The 24,782-nt window shown below is 48.2% G+C and overlaps 1 protein-coding gene across 1 annotated transcript; it reads right to left on the bottom strand.

The window, feature by feature from the left end:
- Nucleotides 1-16,318: 16,318 nt before the first annotated feature.
- On the bottom strand, nt 16,319-17,155 carry LOC149327441 (uncharacterized). Its single transcript, XM_089564881.1, has one exon. The coding sequence runs from the start codon at nt 17,153-17,155 to the stop codon at nt 16,319-16,321; it is 837 nt and encodes a 278-aa protein (XP_089421007.1).
- Between the last annotated feature and the right edge of the window lie 7,627 nt (nt 17,156-24,782).

Below are 24,782 nucleotides of genomic sequence, written 5' to 3'. Positions count from 1 at the left end.
CTTAAGACGTCTTCATCATCTGGCTGTGACCACATAAACAGTAAACTCCTGAAAAACACTAGTCTAGTCTCAAGCCAGATACTGCACCTAATATTTACACAATCATTAGAATCCGGAGAAATCCCCGACGACTGGAAGATAGCCGAAATCATACCAATCTTTAAGAAAGGTGACCGCACAAATCCTTCTAACTATCGCCCTATTTCTTTAACGAGCATTCCTTCGAAATTACTTGAACATGTTATAGCGTCCAATCTAATGAACCATCTGGATTGAGTTAACTTCTTTTATCCTCACCAACACGGTTTCCGTAAACACTACCCCTGTGAAACGCAATTGGCTGAATTCACACATGACATCCTTCGCTTAATGGACGACAACCTTCAAATCGACGCGATCTTTTTAGATTTTTCAAAGGCCTTCGACCGTGTTCCGCACTCACACCTGCTCACAAAACTTTCTTCCCTAGGCATTCCTGACAATATTATCTCCTGGATTGAGACATTTCTTAACGGACGCATGCAGTTTACCTCAAGCAATGGTTACCACTCACCCCTCACTAATGTTACGTCAGGCGTCCCCCAGGGCGCAGGCTTATCACCATTGCTATTCCTAATTTACATAAACGATCTTCCAGTTAACATAAACGCCAAGCTACGACTATTTGCAGACGACTGTGTCATATACAGCCCCATTCGTCATCCCACTGACAGTCACCTCCTGCAAAAAGACATTGATGCAATACCTACATGGTGCAACCGATGGCTCATGCCCTTAAACTTTGAAAAATGTCAACTCTTGTCATTCTCTCGCAAGCACAATGTAATCCAGCACACTTACAGCATTAACACGGTTCCGATTGCTCCAACAACATCCTACAAGTACCTTGGTTTACATCTGACCTCGACACTATCTTGGGTAACTCACGTCCAAACGATATGTTCCGATGCCTCTCGTGTCCTAGGTTATCTCCGGCGAAACCTGAAATCAGCATCTCCAGATGTTAAAAAACTGGCTTATCAAGCATTTGTCCGCCCCAAACTTGAATTCGCATCATCTATCTGGCATCCATCCCAAGCATACCTTTCAGCCGAAATCGAGGCCATCCAAAATCGCGCCGTCAGGTTTATCACCTCTGAATATTCCAAAGAAGTTAGTATCACTGCACTCAAACGCTCTCCTTCCCTCCCATCACTTGAATCACGCCGCATAATTTCACGTCTTTGCCTGCTTCATAACTTCTTCCATCATCCAGCTTCAAGACACCCACTTCTAAAATCCCCGATAAGAACTTCAAGTCGCCTCAGCCATAGCCACCCCATAGCCGGTATCAAGACCCGCACATTAGCAACGAATAGTTCATTTTTCCCCAATGCAATAACACTCTGGAATGCCCTACCTAACGACATAGTTTTATGCAACGATTCAAAATCTTTTCGTACAGAACTGGCCCGTCATCTTCAGAATAAGTGAATTCCTTGTCATTTTTTACCACGTGTTGATCATTGACTTTCATCTGTGCTCGCTGCCGCAAGCGAATTTTTTTTCTTTGTATGCTTTCACTGCACTTGTAAACCCTTTATCTTTTTTCTTTATTTTTTTCTCTTTAGCTTTTGAAGTTTGTTGTGTGTGTTCATTGTGCGTGTGTTTTTTATGCTTCTTTTATATGAATTGTAGCCCCCTCCTTATGTAATGCCCTTGGGCCTTTAAGGATGAAATAAATGAAATGAAATGAAATGAAATGACACGTCGGGTTCAGTCAACTACGCGGCAAGGGATAGGTTGACTCAACCTGACCCTTCCCCGGTGTGTGTTCGAAGAGTCGGCTTGGCTCGAGGAGAGAGGATAAATGCGAACCTGTTTTTCGTTTGCGCCGTTGCGCCTCCGGGAAAGCAGAAGCGTGCCGCAATCTTGGAGGCTGCCGCTGCTCGCTCGCATTGCGCTGCTCGACGTTTCGTGTCACTGCTGATGAACCGGTCTACACTCGCTAAAATCGAGTTCATGTTAACAGGCATTCGTTGATTTTGGTTTACCTTGTTCAGCTTGATCACCTGGATCAAACCAGCACTGTCGGGTAGATGCAAACGAGGCTAGAAGCAAGGATAGTGGAGCCACGGAGAGTGGAAAACAGAACCAAACCCGATCACACGTCAGTGAACTGTCTATGACCACAAGCTCTACATTAATGGAGTAGACTTGTGTGTTAAAATAATTCACACTTTTTTTACTTCTAAATTTAGTATAAATATATTATTTTAGGACAAATAAAAGTTAAAAGGTATGTCTACGTTTCTTAAAGCCTTAGGATGAGGTAGTTAAGTAGTGCTTATGCCTGCCGACGGCGTCACATGGTCGTTTTATGAGCGCAAACACCTGCAATTTTAAGCTGGTTTTATTAAATTCAAACTCAAAATTGCGCCGAAATATCTCGAAATAGGGATGCGTAATGTTTATTAGCATTAAAAATTACAACCCTGCATCTTCATTTTCTTTTCACAACCCCTTTAATTTGGATTGAAAGGTGGAGTAATATGAATAGTTTGAAATAGTGATAGGAATAATGCGGATTAGTTGTGGAATAAGGTGGAAGAGTAGGTCGGTACTCGAACATATTGTCCTCAAATGTTTAATCTGACTGTGCTAATGAAGTTACAAGCCTCTGAACCAATCATGGAAATTAGTTATGGAGAAACTTTCTGGTTTCTCCAAGACGACAACCTAAGTGATATCGCACTGGTATTTCCGGTCAGCAATTTCTATAACAGAAGTTTTGAAAAAATGCGAAGTTCTAATGTGTTCTTTTCCAACTTTGCCGACATGAATTTTATTTTAAAATAGTATCCGTTACTTTCGTTGATAAAGGTTACTTCTCACTAGAGTTCTTTATAGAAAATTTATGAAGTGTTGGTAAGGAAAAGAAAAGTATTGCGCCGCTGCGCTTCTGAAAGAAAAAGCTTTGAAAAAACCATTGATGTCAAATTTGAAAATTGGTATAAAAGTTGAGAATTTCTGTATCGTTTTGAAACTTCGAACACTCTCAATGCATTTAGCTGTTTAGAGCTACAAATTGTTTTGTGCAAGCAGCTCAAAGACCTGCAAAATGTTGAGAGTTCTCAGCAATAAAGTCTCAGTGTATGCTGAAAACTAATTTTTTAATAGCTTCGCAAAAACGGTTCAATTCATTTTTTACTGTTCACTGCAAAATAAAATCTTATTTGCCTAGATTCAAATTAAACCCACATTTTTTTTTTTGCTTCTGAACATAAATGGTGGCATTTTTTGTTATTCTTGTTACCTTCGACGCGGATTCACAGTGGCATCTTAGAGTGATCGGAACATCAGTGTTTCTGTCTTCTGAAAAGTACTTTTCTGTGCACCTGAAGTTTCTGGCGGAAATCTGACATTTAGTCTACTGGGTCGTCACATTTTTCTACCACATGGAAACGGGTGCACGTTCATGCCCGAACACACACAGATGCGCTTCAAGCCTTTGCAACCAAAGAACAAACATAAACCGTGTTTGTGTTTTGCTCCTTCGTGTTTCGTCCCGTTCCTTGGGCGGTTTTATTTCATTATAAACATACTATCATTTTTTTAGAGGCATGAGCCAAATAGACAAACTGCAGGTACGCTGGCTCTTTCTCCCACTTCTACTTTTAATCTTGTCTTCATTTAGGAAACATCAGCTTAATTGTGATTCCGTGCGAGGCATCCAAACAAAACAGCAGGCATGGCCCTTATTATTTAAGCCAGTGCCATGTGAAACGGGTTAGATATGATGAATATATTTGTGCGGAAACCGTCTTATACTGCAATGGTCTCCAAGATTTCAAAGCCAGAATTCTCGCTTTGTGAGAGGTGGACAAGAAAACTGCGTGTGATGGATGAGAAATGAATCTGTACACAATTCGACAAAAGTAAGGACACGAATGGTCTTGCTTCCAAGACGCATAGTGTGGCTCATGTAGCATCCCTGGAAGACCTCAATTTCTGAGGGGCGCCAGCAACAGCACAATTGCCGAAGGCATATTCAATACTTGCGATGCAAAACGAGCTCTATATCATAGGCCAGAAGTATAGTTCTTGACTTGATAACATATGAGACAAAATTTTCAAAATACGCCAACTTTTCAGAAGACACCCGAAAGAGTAGCCAATTTTTATTCTCAAAACGAAAAATTAGTATTTTTTAACAAGTTCTAATTTGATCAATAGAAACAAAACAATATGCGCTCAGGAATACTCTCAATAGTCCATCATACGTCGTGTAAATGTATTGACTTATTCCATCCAGTGTTTTCATTAACGGACTGAGTGAAATAACAACATAAGTTCTCCCTGGGTGAACTTCATAGGTTGCCGCGCTACAAGATGGCTCTGTATTCACTGTTCAGTGCATAGCGGACAGGGTAAGCCGTGAACTTGCAGAAGCATAGTTTTTTGAACAATATATTCTGACACCAAAATTGCCTGAAAAAGCTCGGATATTTAAGAAGGTCACTCGCAAACACACTGTAAAAATCATAAATGGTGCGTCAATCAGCGGAATGCGAGAATATCACTTCGAAGCGAGTAGCAGTTTCTGCATATGGAGAATGTTCCGGATCTGCAGCTGAAAGATGGAATTATAATTGATACGCTGCTGATATTTCTGTCTTCGCACGAATAATTCAGCGACAAGCTGACGTCGGTGGTGGGTATGGACACGAAGTGCATTGCGGGCGCGCTCCTTTTCAGGGTCGGCGACGTCTATTCGCCGTTGACGCTTCAGCTACCGCTTATTGGGCTGAAAAATATTGTCAGCTTTGGTTTAGACGGCCTTAGTGAACGTGATGACGGGTGAACTCATGTTTGAGACAAATATTCCCTCAGCCTGCAGCATTCCAGCATTATTTTTAATGACCGCGGAAAATATTTCGCAAAATGAGCTGACGGCTTAAACAACACGTTTCCATGTTTTCCATTCTTCTCTTTTTCCCACGCACTTTTTTCTGTATGTTTACAGTAACAGCAGATTCTCACTGTGATGTCGCGGCACTAGTCGAATTGTCCAAGGAGTCTAAAAATATTGTGTTACACGGGACAGCGTTAGTTGGTCTCCAATTCAGATGTGATGCTTTTTGCTTCTAAAGTTTCCTTCTGTGGCACTCCGAGGAGCAGCGTTCTCCTGTGGTCTATTCAGCGGAACTGCTTTTTAGGATCTTCTCGTTGTAAGAGCAGGAAACACGTTATCATTGAACGAACCTACTTGACAAGGGCTGGAAAATAAAACTAAATATTTTCAGCCTCATAGCAACCAAGCACCATTATGACATTAAAAAAATTTCACTTGCTAATGACAGCTGAGTTTGAAGCATAGAAAAATGCACAGAAAAATTGCTTGTTAAGGACAACGAAATTTTCTTGTTCTAACTGTTCGAAGCATTGCGAATGGTAATTATCGGCAAAATTCTCTGGCGATCGTTCATAATAAAGCTTCAATTTTTTCGTTTATGTGCGGGACTGCGATGTCACCAGCATTCCACTAAAAAGGTCAAACAATAAAACTTTTTGACATTTAGGCATATAATGTCACTCCAATATTTTCTCAGTGCCATAGTTTTTGCTCTCATGATTGTTTCTTACAGATCTTGCGTTAGCCCACGCAGCACTCCTAGCATCAAAGTGGAGAACGGAGGACACGCTTTGATCTCCACGAACAACGGAAACATTGTCTGTTCTGAAGATTTGAGGAACAGCTCTGTTATCTGAAATTCTATGACGACGATCATTACTACATTATCTAATTAACAACAGCTGTACAAGCTATCGTAAAAAAATGTTTTAACTGGTGGCACTGGAATGCGAGATCAAAAATGCGTGACGTACTCACTTATTCTATTAGAGATGTATTTTTACTACGGCTAAACAAAAGTATCCAGAAAGCAACAGGCTCAAAAACATTATCGACGAAAGAAAGCTTTCAGCTGGGAGCCCACTAAAAATTAACGATATTCACCTCACTGAATTCTCCACACAGAAGAAGCGTAAGCTTTTCTCACCAAATGTTCTCGATTGCGGAAGTGTGGGTCGCTTCAAGCCTCTTTCTTATAGCCCGGGGTCCCGAAGAAGACAGCCGCTGCGCAAGCTTGGTCTGAAGGCGAGCTGGTCCTCCAGGACTGTGCTGGTCAAGGCCGCCTCGCACTTATCCAAGATAGAACGTTTATGTGTATGCACTTCTTGGTTCCGTTGACAAGGGCATGTGTCGTGAAATTGTGTAGCTCTATCCCCGCAGTGTAGACATCTATTCTCATTCCCGCAGGGAGGCATTGTGCTTAGTATGTATAAGCACGGAAGGGACCTGGCTGAAGCTGGCGTCAGGGTGTCGCCTTATATTTGCTGAGCTTAGAGTAAGGCGGTGGGTATCGTCTACTACTGGCCCTTATGTGCTGCAGTAATACGCCGTATCGTTATGGAACAGGCCCCGGTAGCTACGTTTCAGTCTCCGTTAAGTAAGTGTCGCCTCGAGCAATGACGTGAGCCCCGTGGTTCCCAGAGAGCCCCGCGTGTACTGGTGTCCATATTCTATGAAGCTTGTGTTTGGAGCTTGTACCGCCGTGTTGATGAATGAATCGCATGGACGCCGTACCTAATATTCCACGTAGGCGAGTTCCTTGCAGCATCTCTGGTCAGACATTATGGTCAGACACTCTCCCCTCACGTTGCCGATGGTTACTGGTAGAGGTGCGGTGACCACTTCAGTCTGCTGTGTATATTTGCAGTCTCTGAAGCTGACGCTGGCTATTTCCCTGTACGCAGAGTCGACTGCCGTGGCAGCAACCACAGAGCTTCCAGCAAACCCGGCATCGTCGACGTAGAGGACATGCGATCTGCTCTCAAATAGTTTTTCGAGACTATTGGCTCCCGGCTCCTTCTTGCATCGGGATCTGGAGGGCAGTACAGAACGACATAAATTTTTCCCTGACGTCTACGACCTCTGATTCTCCCGAGGCAATCTCAGTAGCCGATTCTCTTCAGTAGAGACCCGCCGTTCATAGTTAGCAGGAGCCGTTCAGCTTGGGAGCTGAGTTGCATCTTCTGATGTTCTAAGTAGCCCTTGGCCACGCCCAGGTCCTCTAGCTTGCTCGGAGAGGCCCGCTTCGCGAGGGCCGAGGGTATCTTATAGGCTTTGTGAAGTAGTGCCTCGGTACTTGGTTTCTGATTTAATGGGCTTCTGATATACCAGGCCTTACCTGGCTTGTACCAGACTCTCCATATCGTCTTCCCTAAAGCTTGCAATTATTTGCAATTCTCGTTATCATTCGAGTCACATAGGCGGTAACAACATGTTGGAACAGACGGTAGCCACACGCTCAGTATTCGCAGGGTCTGAAATTCTGAAATCACTTTCCTGCCAGGCGCGACATCCATCTTGAGGAACATGTCATATTTGATTATTTCGGACTTTTCCGCAGAGCAGCCGAGGCCAAACCCCCTTTTTCCCCACAGAGGAAGCAATCGGGAAACGTCCCATGGAAAAGTGAGATTCTAACCAGTTAGAACCACTGATTAGTACAAAAATTCACTAGGTAAAGGGAGTAAACGGCAGAAGACGAAAGAGGAAGACACGAAGCTGGAGGAATATGGAAATTAAGGAAGGCATCGAAACAACGACCGACGGCTTCAAGGGAACACAGAGAAGCAAAGAGGGAGCAGTTATCTGAAGAGGAAATAGGCGAAAAGTGGGAATCTTATCGACAAAAGAAACACAAGTTCAGGTCCTCGGCCAGGCTAAAATAAAGCAGTCCTCTGATCCCTGGATGGCTGAAGTTCGCGTTGCAATTTAGGAGGGGAGGGTGGGGGGGGGGGAGGCAAGAAAATTCTCAATCCGTGTAAGTTGGCTGGGTAAAACGTACCAAAGAAAGCAGGAACAGGTTAGAAATGCTGAGAACAAATAGTTAGAGAGAGACGACGCTGTGAACTATATTACATCAGTTGTAGCTGCGTCATTTCAGAACGACGATATGGTAATCTCCCAAGTAAGGGAGCAACACAGGACAACACAATAGAGAACAGTAAAGAACTGACTAGTCTTAGCTGGAGAAAGGCGGAAGAAAATGTTCCTAACTCCACATTTGCAGGGATAGACGAGATTCCAAATAAGCTGATTAATGAACTTGGCCCAAGAAGAAAGGAAGCGCTGGTAAATGCATAGGAGACAGTCATAGCAAGTAAGCAAATTCCACACTTCTGGAGACAGATTAAAATGAATTTGATTTATAAAGAGAAAAGAAGACAAGATGAACATAAAATTCATCCGACCAATTATGATAGCATCTGTTATATACAGGCTGGCAATGCAGGCGGTGAAAATAAAAATGCAGTCATGGGTAGAAAGTAATAGGATACTCGGAGAACTTCAGAATGAGCTCAGAAGGAGTAGGCGCTTAGATGATAGCCTGTTCGTGCTTAGAGAACGCCGAGAAATAGCAAAGGCGGAAAACAGACCTCTGTATTTAGCCTTTCGGGGCATAAGAGGTGCAAACTGCTGGGCTAGTTGGTTCATATTGCATAAAAAGAGAAACAGCGAAAACAGACGCAAGACAAGAGCAAAGAAGGCACCAACGTTGTGGTGTCTGCCTTCTTTGTTCTTGTCTTGCGTCTATTTTCGCTGGTTCGCTTTCTATGCAATAAGAGGTGCATACGACAAGGTGAACAGAGAGTTTTTGTGGGCCATATTAAAAGATGAAGGTGCCGGTCATGACGTAACCGATTTTAGGCACGAAATCTATCAAAATAATAAAGTTTAAATTGCATGAGAAGGGATAAAAAATACGAAAACTGTGGAGGTACTTAAAAGATTAAGGTGAGATTCTCCTGTATCACCACTGCTGTTCATGCTTTGGGTGAGAAATATGGAAAGAGGGCTACAAAGGAAGTAATCTAGTTATAATCTGTCGTAAAGATTAGGTGGAAATGTCGTTGAGCAACGGCTCCCGGGTTTATTGTATGCGGACGATATTGTAGTGAAAGAAGATAGCCAGGAAGATTTGCAAGCTCTAGATTTCAGTTTTAGCGGCACTAAGTCAGGTGTGATGATTTTTAACGCTACAACTAATGTAGAGCTTACGATACGAGGCCATGACATACCCACACTGTCGGAATACGAATACCTCGGTATATGGCTAAACGAAGGGCAGATATACACGGAAGAGCACGAACAGTCTCTTACGGCAAAAGAGCAAGGAGACGCCCGGGTAATGAAACAGTGCATTAGGGGGTGTTGGCACTGCCACCAGTTGTTGGCGAAGATGGGTCGGTTCGGAAGTCGTTGCTAGCTCGCTGCTGCTGCTGCTGCTGCTGCTGCTGCTGCTGCTGCTGCTGCTGCTGCTGCTGCTCGCTTGACGGAACCGTGGTCAAGCTTCGACACCCGTTCCCACCACCACCAGGACAGGAGTGCCGCCAAGTGAAAGAGTTAAGATGATGGGAGGAAGATTACAAGAGGGTTTATTTACATTTTTACAACATGTTGGTTAGCAGTGAGACTGAAGTGAAGCTGAAGTGAGGCTTTAGTGAGGCGAAGTGAGGCTCAAAATGGGGCTCTATGGGAGGCTGTCCTGCCGCACTCGTTGTCGACTTTTATGCTGTTCTCCTTCCCTAAATTCCCCTAGGTTGAGGACGCCCGCGCCGGGGTTGGAGGGGCCCAGATCACAAACAACACAAACTTGTGCGCACAAACACACCACTGCACTTAGGGCCACGCTCCCGTCACCTGTGGAGTCTGAGGAAAGAAGGTTGTCGAGGTAGCGTTGACTGCGGTAGGTGATGGCCTCCGGCCAGTCGAAGGTTTCTGCGGGTCACCGACATCTGCTGATAATCAAAGACACCCGCCGCTCGAGGCCGGAAAGCGAGGTCACGAAAAGGCCGAAAGTGGTTCCCCGTGCCTGGAGACGTTCGCGAGGGTCGGAGATGATTCCCGCCAGCTTGTCGCGGTGCTTGGCACTCCAAAGAGCAACAGGAAACGAGACCCTTTGTTCCCTGGCACAGTCACGGCAAATGGGGAAGATAACGTTCGTCTCCCCGAGGCGGCGGCGGCGGCGGCGTTCTACACGTGCAGACCTTTCGGAAAGGGGGTCTGGTTTTGGTCCTGTACTCCAACCGGGCAAACTCCGTAATTGAAGTCAGCTGGCACCTGGGTCCTCTCCGTGCGTGCGGTCCATGGCGGCAGGCCCGAAAGCAATCACACTCAAGTGGCTCGCAGCCATACACAGTAGAAGCAGGTGTGCTGGCGGCCACCCGGCGAGACTTGTTGACGTCGATCTTAATAGCTCCTCCGCGGCCCGGAAAATCTCGAATGGCCAGCGTTCCCCACCGCTGGGCAGGAAGAGATGGGCTCGCGTCCACGTTGATATCTTGGCTTGCAACATCAACTCCCAAGGCAAACCCAAAACACCAAACCACCAACAAAGGAAAGCACAGATAGGACGTTCCAAACAACAAAGCACCGCTCCACGCGCAAGCGCTTGGAATTCACTCAAGACCCACCAGGCTTCCTTTTAATTCCAAACAAAATCCTGCTCCAGAATACTGACCCCTCAATTTTGCCCGAATTTAGGGTCAAAGCGAGCGTCCGCGTCACATCTGAGGTCGCCAAAGACAGACTGCCACGTTGTACGATAAGCGGTGGTGTGTCAAAGCCTACAAATTTTGAATAGAAACTCCATTCCTTATCAATCAAGCTCTGATCCCCAATACCACCCGAATATCGAAAGTCTGCTTAAAATTTGGCCCACGGTCAGTTTAATGCCCTGGCTCTTCTCAAAGAACCTTGATCGCTCGAGACTGAGAATCAGCTGCTCCAGTTAACGTCACAAAGATACGACTGCTCATCAGAATCCGTACTCCTTCCAGTACTGGCGCAAAACTTCTCTTAAACTCATTGTGTCAGGTACCATAACATACACAAGCTGCTACAGCTCTTCTCCACAAAATTTGGCACCTTCACTTCATTCGGTTAATATCCGAATACCGCCATTGGATAACTAACCACGCGCCAGTAAACACGAGTACGCAAATGAGCACAAATACACGCACTTTCCTTGACTTCGCAAGGCATTAGCTACACTTCCGTTAATGTAGTAACAACCGCCAGGTACCTCAACCAAGTCTGGCACGTCTGAATCTACTAAAGATACAAAAGAATCATGCGCCAAAATTCCAACACAAAGAAGCTTGCTTGCTCTAAACGCTTCCAACTATGCAAACAGCACATCGTCTACTCCGGAATCTTCGCTACACTCCTGCGAGTGCTCTCATAACTTCGTAGCATGGAAAATTAACGCTCGCAATTCCTAACTCAGGGGCCGCAATAACATTTGCCGAAGTTATATGAAAACACAGTAACGTCTGACCACTTAGTCTTTAGCTCGAAACAAAGTAGCCTTTCCCTTTTTGATTTCGCACACACAGAAAAGTAACAAAAAAAACAGCTACTTCGAATGGCTACGCGGGGGTGAAAGCTGACTCACCTCCGCCGCGTTGAAGGGATTAGCCCTTCAGACGCGCCCGCTGGGGTCGCGCTCTGACTGATGACACTGCTGTCATTTCGCTACAAAAGGCCACTGAAAGAACCCCTCGACACGCTCAGAAAGCCTTGGTAGGGCATGCAAAGTCGAGAACCGGCTCTTGGCGATGCACAGTGACCAGCGCGAGAAGCTGTTCTTTTTTCTCGCCCCCAGCACGAAGCTCGGGTACCCTTTCGCCCTGCGCGCTTCCCGGAATCCAGTGCCGCAAGTGAAGGACGCATCCTTCTTTTCAATTGCGCGCGGTGAACATGCCTGCGTGCGGGGTCTCTATTGCTCAATCCCTGTTCTCGCATGCGCTGACGGTCGCGAAACCTAGCGCCTTCCGGTCTCTCGGGCCGCTTTGCCTTTTCCCTTGCCGCCTTCTTGTCAGGTACGGGTTGTCTGGGTTTTCCCGCAGGCCAATGCCCTTTGAAAAACCCCCCTCCTGCTCTGCTTGAAAGATGCAGTCTTCCCTTTCTGTTACTGGGGTCAGGTTTAGAACAATCCCCGCGTGTCGCCTGACCAGTAACATTAGCCGCAAACTTACGAGCTCTAATGCGGGAGGGCTTTTCCTTCCCTTCTGCCGCATTCTCATCTGTGCTAACACTAGCACCTGTTCGCACACATGAATTTAGAGCCTGACATTTCAACCCTTTCTTTTTTGCCCTTGTCCTTTTCTTTTTTCTCTTAGAACTTTGCGCGTGCATCGCCTGAACACAGACTGTTTCCTCCAGCCCTTGATATGCATCGCGTGATCCTTCATTAGGCACCAAACTGACCTCTTTGCCTTCGCAACAGATGGTCATCTCCACAGAGCTGACAGACAGACCTTCAGCTGCCCCGGAGTTGAGCAGTTCGCTCCCCTGAAGGTAGTCCTCCGCAGCTGGCTTATCACTATCAGTGCTTTCCTCTGAAACGCACTGCTCATCTATAATCGGGCTCTCGTCCTTTGTCTCAGCATGGCGTTCAATACTGCGTTCTAACCCAACAGCAGTTTCACACGCTTGATACGCCAGCTTCGCCGATGTAGCCATAGCCCTGGCTTGGTCACTGGCACCGCAGTGAGGCCTCAAATCGGAGTTGCCACGATTCACAATTCCTAAAGGGCTCCCCTTTGTTTCCCTTTCGAAACATGTACCTTTGGGGAAGTTATCCCTTTCACATCCGTGCCGGTTAGTCGCCTGTACAGGCCCCTTTCTAGCGTCCTCACGCTTAACCAACTCGGCCACGGTTCCTACTCTCACTGCACAGCCTCTATTCGGAGCTCTCTCTTTTGTAAACCGTCCGTGCCAGTTAGACTCTATTTCTCGGCCCTTATTCGCAGGTTTGCGACTATCTTACTGGGCGACGGTCTGTTTAGCTCGCTTGGGAAGTCTCTCTTGGCTCGGCTTTGTCCGACGCCATCCGTGCCTTCTCCACTCGTTTTCTGAACGAGCTCTAGCGGAGTTATACATAGCTAACTCTGAGACTGTGTCTGTAGCCTCTCTACTTTGGCCGCGCTCTGTAGTGTACCATCCATGCCGGTTTTGCGCCATTTCACAATCCTCTCTTACGGCGTCACGTCTCTCTAACTCGGCGATGGACTGGAACATTGAAGGCCCTGTCTGGACGGAGATAGCGTCACTCATTGCTACTTCGTCCCCATTAAGACCACTGAGCCTTGCGAGCCGCCTTTTCTCAGCCTCGAGTTTAAGCTCTTTTAGCTCCGCTGCTAGCTTCTCCATACGCTCCTGGTGCTGTGCCTCTCGTTCCTCTCTTTCCGCTTCCTCAGCTCTTTTACGCTCCTGTTCTTTCGCCCACCTGCGCGTATTATCCCAAGCAATTTCAAAATCATCTTCTTCTTCCGTTTCAAAACTTTTGATTGCCTGGATAATATCCGAATCTTTCGCTCTTTCCTCCACATCCACACTTAACTCATCGCACAAGAACAACAGTTCTGTCCTCGACAACCTCGTCAGGTCCACGGTCGCTGCTTTTAAATATTGGCTTTGCTCGCTCATCGTGATTCTGAGCAACTACCCCTGTGCTGCAGACATACAAACACCCGATCAACCAGCAGTTCAAATTATTAACCCAGAATTTGAAGCCTGGAGGATCCAAAGCAAAAACCAAGCACTCACTCGCAGATGCAGCACCATGTCACCCGGTTCATCACACCGCTGCCAACCAGTTGTTGGAGTGAGATGGTTCAGGACAGGAGTGCCGCTGAGCGAAGAGTTAAGGTGATGGGAGGAAGATTACAAGAGGGTTTATTTACATTTTTACAACATGTTGGTTAGAAGTGAGACTGAAGTGAATCTGAAGTGAGGCTTTAGTGAGGCGAAGTGAGGCTCAAAATGGGGCTCTATGGGTGGCTGTCCTGCCGCACTCGTTGTCGACTTTTATACTGTTCTCCTTCCCTAAATTCCCCTAGGTTGTGGACGCCCACGCCGGGGTGGGAGGTGCCCAGATCACAAACAACACAAACTTGTGCGCACAAACACACCACTGCACTTAGGGCCACGCCCCCGTCACATGTGGAGTCTGAGGAAAGAAGGTTGTCGTCGAGGTAGCGTTGACTGCGGTAGGTGATGGCCTCCGGCCAGTCGAAGGTTTCTGCGGGTCACCGACATCTGCTGATAATCAAAGACACCCGCCGCTCGAGGCCGGAAAGCGAGGTCACGAAAAGGCCGAAAGTGGTTCCCCGTGCCTGGAGACGTTCGCGAGGGTCGGAGATGATTCCCGCCAGCTTGTCGCGGTGCTTGGCACTCCAAAGAGCAACAGGAAACGAGACCCTTTGTTCCCTGGCACAGTCACGGCAAATGGGGAAGATAACGTTCGTCTCCCCGAGGCGGCGGCGGCGGCGGCGTTCTACACGTGCAGACCTTTCGGAAAGGGGGTCTGGTTTTGGTCCTGTACTCCAACCGGGCAAACTCCGTAATTGAAGTCAGCTGGCACCTGGGTCCTCTCCGTGCGTGCGGTCCATGGCGGCAGGCCCGAAAGCAATCACACTCAAGTGGCTCGCAGCCATACACAGTAGAAGCAGGCGTGCTGGCGGCCACCCGGCGAGACTTGTTGACGTCGATCTTAATAGGGGCTACAACAAATAGGAAGCACTGAGAGCTATTTCTAAAGGAATAATGGTGCCGGTGTAAGGTGGGATTTGTTCAGCGAAGCTTCACAACGGGAGCAGGGCTAACAGCAGTCCGAGGTCAGGCAAGGAGCCAGGAGCGTGCACCAGGCGATGGCAATGCGGCTCGCGCGTATGCCCGTCGTCTTCCTTACAATGACCCCCCGGACAGAAGAGGAGCCATCCTGGCGACTTAAGGGGCGGACAAGACAGCGGGGTCGTGGTATGTCTTGAGGCGGGTGATATTGACGGTCTCACGGCCGCGGCTTTGGAGATCGGGTGACGACGTGAGGGGCTCAACTATGTAATTGACCGGGGAACTATGTATTTGACCGGGGGGGGGGGGGGGGGGGCGAGTTGTGCGTCCCAAAACACGTTGGTGACAATCGAAGGAAGAGCGAAACTCCTCAAGAAGCGCAAGAAGCTGGGTTCGCTGAGTTGGCGGAAGACTAGCGTCAATAGAGCGAAGAAACAGATCGGGCGACAACGTGGCGGGCGCAGGAGTAGGTGAGCTGAGGGCGTTCATGGCGACCGGCGGTGATTCTGCGGCAGCGTCGGGATGGTTGAAAATATAATCAAAGAGCTGCACGGTTCCGACGCACTCCCCGCGGCGCAACGCGAAGGGGCTGGAAAACAGGTTTAAGACCCACAGCGCGGTGAGGCCAGCGGATAAACTGAGCAGGGAATAAGGCAGAGGCAGACAATGGCGGCGTAGAAAAGTAGGAGAGGGCGTGAAGATGACACTGGCATCGCGAACGCAGTCACAGGAGAGAGGCACAATCATGGAAGAACACGCAATAATATCGGTACTGTCGGCGACAAAAGCTTTGGCAGAAACAGGGGCACCATAAATTTCAGTCTCTTGCACGAGATTCGGCAGCGTAGAGAGCTCAACTTGAGCACGAGCAGCGTCGATGACCGCGTCGTGGAGCGATAGGAAGTCCCAGCCCAAGATGATCGAACGCGAACAGGACGGCAGCACGATGAACTCGGCCAAATATAAAATGTCTTCTATGACTATTCGAGCAGTACACGCTGCTAACGGCTGGATGAGGTGCGCACTTGTAGTTCGTAACGACAGGCCAGAAAGGGGCGTCTTCACTTTCCTCAAAGAGCGGCAAAGCGCTGCATCCGTGACAGAAACCGCAGCACCGGTGTCGACAAGCGCCATGACAGATACGCCCTCTACAAAAACTTCAATTAAATTAGCAGCAGACAAACGAGGCCTTTCAAATTTCGACGACTGTGCAGTTCTCGCTTCAGGAACTGCGGCACCTAGTTTTCCTCTTGAGTGGCCGAGGGACGCCGTCGCATCGGAGGGATGGAGCGCCGACGTGGAGAAGGCGGACGGCGTGCAGAGAAGGCCGTGCGCTCAGGAGACAGAGAACGGCTTAGTGGCGGGTCTGCAGGAGGCGAATACAGTCGCTGGGACCAGTAACCGGAAACGTCTGGACGTGGTCGTGAGGCGTTCATGCGTCGACGGCAAAGCCGTGCCACATGACCTGGCAAGCCGCAGAAGTAGCAGATCGGGCGGTTGTCAGGCGTGCGCCAGGAGTTGCCCAGTTGAGCTGGCGGTCGAATGTTATCAGGCGTGCCCCAGGAGGTTTGCAGATGAGCAGGCGGTGGAATAAAAGCAGCAGGCTCTCGAAAAGGACCAGGAGGCGGATCATAGGTAGGTGGTCGAGGTCGCGCAACAACCTCCGCATAGGCCAGCAAAGCCGCGAGAGGGGTGGGCTTGCAGGAGAGCTTCAGCGACCTGTTCTTGAATAACGTGCCTCAGAGTCGGAGTTATGTGTGCTGATGGCTCTTGGTGGCTTGAAATAAGCGAGAGCTGCGAAGCAACTTTTTCACGGATTAAGCTCTTGATTTGCGGCAGGAGCAATGACTGGTTTCTTGCATCGTTCAGGCCAGCAAGCGAGTCGATGCTCGTGGTGTGTTCGGGTGTCAGAGCCCTGTGCTTGCGTAGTTCGTCGAAGCTTTGACATAGGGTGATGACTTCGGCGACGGTGCGCAGGTCTCGCGCCAAAAACATCTGAAAGGCGTCGTCATCTATGCCCTTGAGGATATGCCTGATCTTGTCGGCTTCGGTCATCTGTGCGTTCACCCTCTTGCACAGGTCCACGACATCCTCGGTGTAACTCGTGAAGTTCTCTCCTACCTGCTGCGACCGCGCACGCAAGCGCTGTTCGGCACGGAGTTTTCTGACAGCCGGGCGGCCGAACACCGCAGAGAAGTTCGTTTTGAAAACGGACCACGATGTAATGTCCGCCTCGTGGTTCCGATACCACAGATTTGCCACGCCCGTCAGATAGAACATCACATTGGTCAGCTTGGTTTCCGCGTCCCACTTGTTGTATGCGCTCACCCGCTCATATGATGTGAGCCAATCCTCAACATCAAGGTCGTCCGTGCCGCTGAAGATAGCGGGGTCCCGCTGGCGGAGAGAACCAGTACAGACGACGGCGGCGAGGCTCACTTGTACGGCTTGGTGGGTCGAAGGCATCGCGGTACGGGGTAGCGTTCGGCTACGGAGTTCCAGGGCGAGAGGATATTACCTCGGCACCTGCACCAAATGTAAGTTGGGATTTGTCCAGCGAAGCTTCACAACGGGAGCAGGGCTAACTGCAGTCCGAGGTCAGGCAAGGAGCCAGGAGCGTGCACCAGGCGATGGCAATGAGGCTCGCGCGTATGTCCGTCGTCTTCCTTACACCGGAGATTACTTTCGGGAATACGGTCCAGTGCTTAAGGGAGGAGTTCGGTGTAGATTAGAAGTAAGTCAGAGAGCTGTGGGAAGATTTAAACTAGGTGCCCAAAACAAAACCACAAGCGAGGCAGTAAAAATGATGTGGGCTGGACATCGTTCGAAGTACAGAAAGCGCAGAGTAAAATACTATATGAAGAAAGCCTGAGGAGATCGGACGATGACAGTTGGGCAGCTAAGGTACTTAAATATTTATATAGAAAGAGCGTTGACACACATTGGCTGAAAAGACCATGGAAACCAACCAGTAAGTATGCTGGAGACGAGGAGGGAGAAAGAAAGAGCACTAAACGACTGGTTAAAAACGCGGAAGTTGAAAATTGCTTTAGTTCAATGAAAAAATTAGTATAGCGTAGAACTATATCGAAAAATTAGAAAAGGCAGATAAGGAAGGAATTATTCTATGATAATTCAAGAGGAAGTGCCCTACTCTTTGAAGCTAAGTCAGGGTGCCTTAGAACGCGCAGCTGTGAGAAAAATTTAACGATGATGATAGCACATCTGCTGTGTGTGGTAGGATGTTATCCATCCACTTGTCGATGCAGGCGCAGTCACTCTTCCTGTGGCCCTAGGGTTTGGTGATAACAATGGTCATGTAAATAAATCTCCGGTGGAAGTTATTAAAAAGCAGTTGGAAGATTGATGTCTGAGGAGAAGAGATGTGCCGAAAGGTTAAATGTGTAGGAAACCGTAGTGAAAGAAAATGGCGAATTTTAATGTCAGTTTACACCGCAGTTAAACAAATGTAAAGGAAAAAAGGCGATCATGGTGGCAATTGCCACTTACCCGCTTCAGAGGGAGCGCTCCTATCTTCCATCCATCCAACCGGTCCGGAGAGCAGGAAGAGAGCGAAAATGGCTTCCATGCAAATTCTTTCTAATGCGAGAGCATTACATGGCTCTTTCGCGTCAGCGAAAAGTGTCCGCAAGATTACGTCGTTCTTTGAAGATAAGTGAAAGTGTAATTGTGTGTGATGAAATGTCGCCGTGGGAAAATTTTTGTTGATGAGGTATAATGGCTTAGTTAAAATCGAACACGCCAGTGGCGAACGATGGCGGCGGCTGTGCGTTTCAGCCTGGGCGTTCGACAGAAATGGCGCCAGGAGCGCGCGCAGCTAGGGAAGCGCGCTGCCTGAGCTGCGGAGCTGGCTGGGAGGCACAAAGGCGACGCCGCGGAACGCAGGAGCGGGCACCAAAGAGCTGAGCGCGCTGGCTCTAAAAAAGAGGAGGGGGAAAGACTCTCGCATTTTTTATCTTAAGCGGATATATACAATTCTGTCATTTTCTGGGCTTGCTTGCGCCCGTGAATAACTCGGTGGCAGCGTAGCAACAAGCGTGCTCGGCGGTCGTCGAACGGAATGCTCGCCGCTCTCGGCGGTGCTCAGTTTAAAGGCGATAGCGAACTTTCGAGATAAATCGAGCAAATTTGCAGCAACATTCTGGAACAACGAAAAATCGGCTCTGTCTGGAGGCGATCAACTGAGACATTTCTGGTCGCGTCTTGCATCGCAAACAAAGCGATAAAGTGGCGTGTCGGCAGCTAAAAATGAACAAACACTACCAATACACGTGGCAATTTGTCTTTGTTGAGATGTCCTGTAAACAGCCGCACACAAATGACTTTGTTGCGTGCTATGAGCGGTGGCTCTCTAAAATTGAGTAGGAACGGCGAGTTCACGAGAGTGGGAAGTTTTTTTTACTGACTATTTAACTGCCACATGCATTCGAAATGAATCCGCAGCCTTAATTATATCTGAATGCTACAAGCAGATATCTTGTCGCTTTTATAAGGCCCATATTTCGTATTTCGTCTTCCTGTAAAATAAAAAAATTGCCGGAGTGAAGAAAGTGAAGCTTAAACAATATCCGGTTCGTGCAGTGTCTCGTCGATTAATACGAGCCTTGTCGCTAAGGGCGGTCGAAAAAATATTCGGTCATCGATCATAGCTCGTCGCAGCTCTTTGTATCTACTGCTGATAGCATTTACATTTTCTCAACGCTGCGATCAGAGAATGTGAAATGAATCGAATCACAAGGAACTGAACAATTTATGCCTTGCCTTTGCATGCCATCAGCGACTCTGTATTTGAGGAGTAGATGAAATTCTTTCGCAGTTGGGAATAACTGTAGTCATTGGAAAAAAATGAAGAGGATTGTGATTTTACTTGGTGCATTTTTGAGAACTTTTTCCGGTAAGGCTTAACCGTGCTCTCTTTTTGTGGTGTTACAGTGACGTAAGCACATGTTATTTGCTAGCTATTTTGTGGGCTATAAAACGGTACGAAGGCAGCCAGCCTAGTGTCTCAGGCAATCTAAGAAAGTAAAATATAGTGAAAAATGGTTTTACAGGGTTTAACGTCCCAAAGCGACTCAGACTTTAAGGGACAGGGGCAGGTTTCACAGCAGCTGTCGCACATTGACCGTGCTACATTAGTTCGGTGGCACCTTTCTCTTCCTTCTTCGTCCACGACAACCGCCCTCCAGATGTTTTTTTTTTTGGTAACCATCCTCTCTTTACGCATTTCGTCTCCCCGGCCTTCCTCCCCTGCGTCTACTGCAACCATGCGCATTGCAAGGAAATGCTCTCTGGGTGTTTCTCATAGCAAGCGCTCACTGGTTGCGCCATAGGCTCTAGCCATTTGTTCCTCCTTTCGCGGAAATCACCCTACCGCTAGGCTTTCTAATGCTCTCGCCATGTTTTCACTTTTTCAAGGTAGCCAACATCCGGTTAAGCTTTATTACGCTCCCGCTACACCGTTTTCCTTTCTGGGTAACCGGCTTTCGGACGGTTCCCTCGGACACCACCCTCCAGTTACGCCATCGTAAGACCCCAAAATGAGAAGGATAGAAGGATAATAAGCTCTTCGTTTTACGGTAGCAATTCTCCTGCTTACAAAGTAACTACCCTCCGGTTGATTCCCGTACTAACCACACACCGGCTGCGCCCTCCTACGCCCTCGCCACCACTCTTTCTTCCACTCCTTCCACGACAACCATCCGCCGGAGGCAATTCCGGCGCTGTTGCCGCATGTCCCGCTTCCAGCGTAACCACCTTCCGGCGGTTCCTCCAGTAGCCGCCCCCTGTTGCACTTTCCTATGGTCTGGCGTTACGCTCGTCGCTCCCCGGCAACTCTCCTCGTAGAACGATAAAAAGGAAAAAAAAAATAAAAAGCAATGACAGGCATGAGTATAAGATTAGTAATTTTTTCTTAGGAATTGAAATCTGTAAACAGATACCATATGTTGAGTTACAAGATCGTCGACTGAATATGGCTTGTGCCGGTTTAACGTCACAAAGCGACTCAGGCTATGAGGGACGCCGTAGTGAAGAGCGCCGAAAATTTCGATCACCTGGGGTTCTTTAACGTGCACTCACATCGCACATTACACGGGCCTCTAGAATATCTCGTCCATCGAAATTCGACCACCACGGCCTGGAATAAATACACCTCTTTCGGGTAAGCGCCATAACCAGTGAGCCACCACGGCGCCGGTGGCTGAAGAAACAATGCAATAAAAAGGCGAATCTTGGCAACAGAAACTAAGCGGCCGCCTGCCTCGCTTGCCGGATATGCCTTTCATAGAAGAGAGTAAAAAAACTTGCGAGACACTTATTTAAATCTAGCTGTCACCAAATGATAGCACAATAACCTCGTTTTGTGCTGCCAAGCACAAGCACAGATATCATATAAGTGGAGAGGGAAATATGTCCCTTCATACTTAAAGGGACCCTGAAATGGTTTCTTCAATCATATTTTATTTCAACAACTCTGTAGAGGTGGTCTCTGCGAGTATTCTAATCTGATTCAGAAAGCTGCGCGTGGAACCAATAATTTACAAACAATTTTTCAAACTTGCCGCTCACAGCCGATTAGGGCGACACCTCACCGCGCGTTTTTACCCGCCCCTACCACTTGACGTAAACTGGGCAGCCTTGGCCATGGACTGGGCGACCCTTCTCATTGGCTCTGCCCATTGACGTCACGCGCAATTTTTGCAACATTTCATTTGAAACTGAGCACTGATGCTCCTTGAAATATTATTTTATTGATTGCTTATTATTTTTTAAAAACATACGTATACAGAGGTAAGAACCCAGCGCATTTCTTGAAATTAATGTGGTACTTCCGGTAAAGAAGGAAATCCGTCTGCTCACATAAGCATGTGTTTTCGTCAAATCTCGGTGCCCGCCTTTGCGAGTTTCCTAGCTGCGCCGACGAGTCGCTGCTATAGTGTACTAGAATTATATATATCGCTGCTGTCGTCGCCCTGTGGGTCTCAGTATGGCGTGTACTGAAAGGCTCGAAGCCCATCTCAGCGGTGGCTGCACGCAGCCGCGCTTCGAGCTCCGGATCCATGCTGTTCGAGCAGCAATCAGGAGACAGATGTGCGAAAACTTGGACGGCGCGGCACCGATCGTCATCAGAAAGACTGCCAGCTATACTCGAGCAGCGACAAAGCATGCCTGCTTATGTTGGGAGCTTTCGGCAACGGCACCGCTCGCGGGCTCTCCGAGCGACGAGCTCTGCTGCTGCCTGGCTGTCGTGGTCGTCGCTAGGCCTATAGCTCGTTTCGCGTCGAAGAGGCAGCGGCCGGCGCTTCGGAAGTCGCCTGAGCTATAATAAAAGGCTTACTCTACACATCACTTTACAGTCAACAGCATCATCTCACAATAAAGTAATAGTATGGTCACTTTCCGCGACGCCTTCAGCCGCGAAGCGAGCGGGCGCCAGGCGAGCCGGACCCCAACGTCAGGCCAGCGGCAGCTGCAAGGCGGTTGTGGCCAGAAATTTGCTCGTATCACAGTTGTTACCTTTACCAGCAGCTCAGTATTGGTCAGCGATCCCCAAAAATGACACATTTTTCACATTTCTTGGCCTAAGGTTTATTATTTACGTCAAGAACACTCTTTAGCTCATTTTTTATGACGCCGGCAGACCTGATCCAGGCCGGTCGGCCGGCCGGCATGCTCGGCGTACTTGACATTCGCACAAGGAAATACAAAACAGCCATTCTACCAGAGATGATGCTTTCTAGATTCGAGCAACGACAACATGTCTGTTAAAAAGTGGATCTTTCGGCAACGACACCGATTGCGGCAACGCCGGGCGACGAACTGCGCGCTGGTCCCAGGCTGCCCTAGTCGTCGCTAGGCCTAATGGTTTCGCATCGCTGACGGCGCTTCGGAAGTCGCTTGCGCTATATCAAAAGGCCTACTCTTCACATCGCTTTACTGCGAACTCGTCCCATAATAGAATATATATTCGATTTCCACGACGCCTTCAGCAACGGAGCTAGCAGGCGGCAGGCGAAGCGCCAAAGCGGCTATGGGATAAAATTTGCTAGTATCGCATTCATCACTTGTAGTACGATCAGCTCGGTATTGGCCAACGACCGTCAGAAGTGATGCATTTTTGACATGCATCTATCCCAGGGCTTGCTATAAACGTGACAAACAATACTAGCGCGTTTTTCACTCGCCGGCGGCCGGCGTCAAGGCTGGCAGGCCGGCCCGGTGTGGCTCGGCCCCGAGCGCCCTGAGGAGCGCGCTGTACGTCATCACGACGCTGCCGCTCTCCGTGCTCGCTTTCGCTCCCGCTTCCCGTCGTTGCGTCTGCCGCGCGCGGCTCGTCGTTGACATCTAGCAAGTTGCACGCAGGCGACGAGCTGCGATCGGACGTTGCGACGCCGTTCGCAACAGCGCACCGCAGTGAATCTCACTCACTTTCGCACATGTGTCTGCGACCACCGGAAGTAAACAAGCAGAGCGCCATTGCCTGACGTATGCATGGGCGGAGCATCGGCCCGTCTTTTCTTTTTTTTTTCGGAGCGAGCCCCGCGTGTATGAGTTGAGGGTGGTATGTGGGGGAGAGGAGGAACATCATTTTTAATCGGCGATATCTTCGGTGTTGATGGAGTTCGCTTAACAATTTTTGCGGTGCGGCGACAAGTGATGGAATGCCGATCTCTCGTGGGCTTTTGCTAACCTTGGCAAAGAGCTTTTCAGGGTCCCTTTAAACACCTGCCAACCTTATCATCTGACAGGCTGCCTCCAGTGGCAGCCAACATTCGGTCTGTCCCAATCTCCTCTCACCTCCAGAGAAGACGGGCATTTCCCTTTCTTTACCTTCGCATCTGCCAACAGAGACAGCTTGTTGTTGCAAATGGCAGTTCCTTTCACGAACGTTCACAGGTAACAGGGTTGTTACCGAGGCAGGCACCTTCCGATCTCTCCCTGCTCTGCCCTAGACGAGAGTGGGATTTTCTCTCTCCAGATTGCCACCAGCAAGCCGTGGCAGGTGCTTGGCTGCAGCTGCAACTCACCTATCCGTGTTTTTGGCAGGAGGCAAGAGACACTATGGATACTAAGACGAGCACACGTAAGAAAGGTCACTCACGAGAAGCGCTTGTCATGTGTGGCCTTTCTTACGTGTGCTCGGCTTTTTTTACCCTGTGGTACATTATGAATTTGTACCAGCATGGCCAACAGTATGCCTTCCTTCAGGCAAGAGCCATTTATTGAGGTACCAGTTGTCGCCTTGCAGGTGCCACAGTTGAGCACCACCGGTCAGTGCCGAGAAATGTCGCTCTCATACTATAGCATAAAAAAAAAATACAACAGTTTTCGCCTTCGGTGCGGTTAGAGCTATCTCCGTTGAAAAATAAATAACACCGTGATGCAATTCATGGTTGCCGGATACGGCATAGCTGTGACACATTGCTCGGTGAAACACTCAATCGTAGATCGCGGCAAGCACTTCATCGAATTTCGATGAAGGCAAAATTTTAGAAGTCCGTGTACTGTGCTATGTCAGTGCACATTAAAGAAACCAAGGTGGTCGAAATTATCCCGCAGCTCTTAATTATGGCGTCCCTCATAGACTAAGCCTCTTTAGGACGTTAAACCCCCATAAACCAACCAAACTTCCTCTTACGAGGCAGGTCCTCAAACCTGGACTTTCCACTTTGGATAATAATCTCCGTCGTCCGTGTGCTTTACCATACCACCTCTCCGCCACTCTGAATATTTTTTTTTTTAATATTCTTCGTTTAACGGAGTAATTCTGGGTGGGTGGCACACTGAAGAGCTGCTAGAAACACAGCGATGATGTTGTTTTCATATTAAACTAAACAGGCATAAAAAATACGTCGTTCAGGTCTTCACTAGATGTAGGCTTAGCCCACACGCTCCTCTTCAGGGAAGAAAACGTGGCAAAGAATTTTACAAACAAAGAACGGGGTAGAGTACATTAGCTCAACGCATTAGCAATAACAAAGTTAATTACAAGGTGCCTTTACTTAAAATTTTAATCACTTTGCTATTGAGGGCAAATGCTGTATTCTCGAACATACATCCTAGTGTCTGGACG

This window comes from Amblyomma mixtum, chromosome 10 (genome assembly GCF_055824585.1).
Source record: "Amblyomma mixtum isolate Tamu chromosome 10, ASM5582458v1, whole genome shotgun sequence".
In the NCBI taxonomy this organism is placed as follows: Eukaryota; Metazoa; Arthropoda; class Arachnida; order Ixodida; family Ixodidae; genus Amblyomma; species Amblyomma mixtum.
Note: the sequence above shows the minus strand (reverse complement) of the source record. Positions and strands in the feature narration are given on the sequence as shown.

What these genes read in the sequence shown, in the direction of transcription:
- LOC149327441 (XM_089564881.1), bottom strand. Translation starts at nt 17,155, where the DNA reads ATGCCTTCGACCCACCAAGCCGTACAAGTGAGCCTCGCCGCCGTCGTC.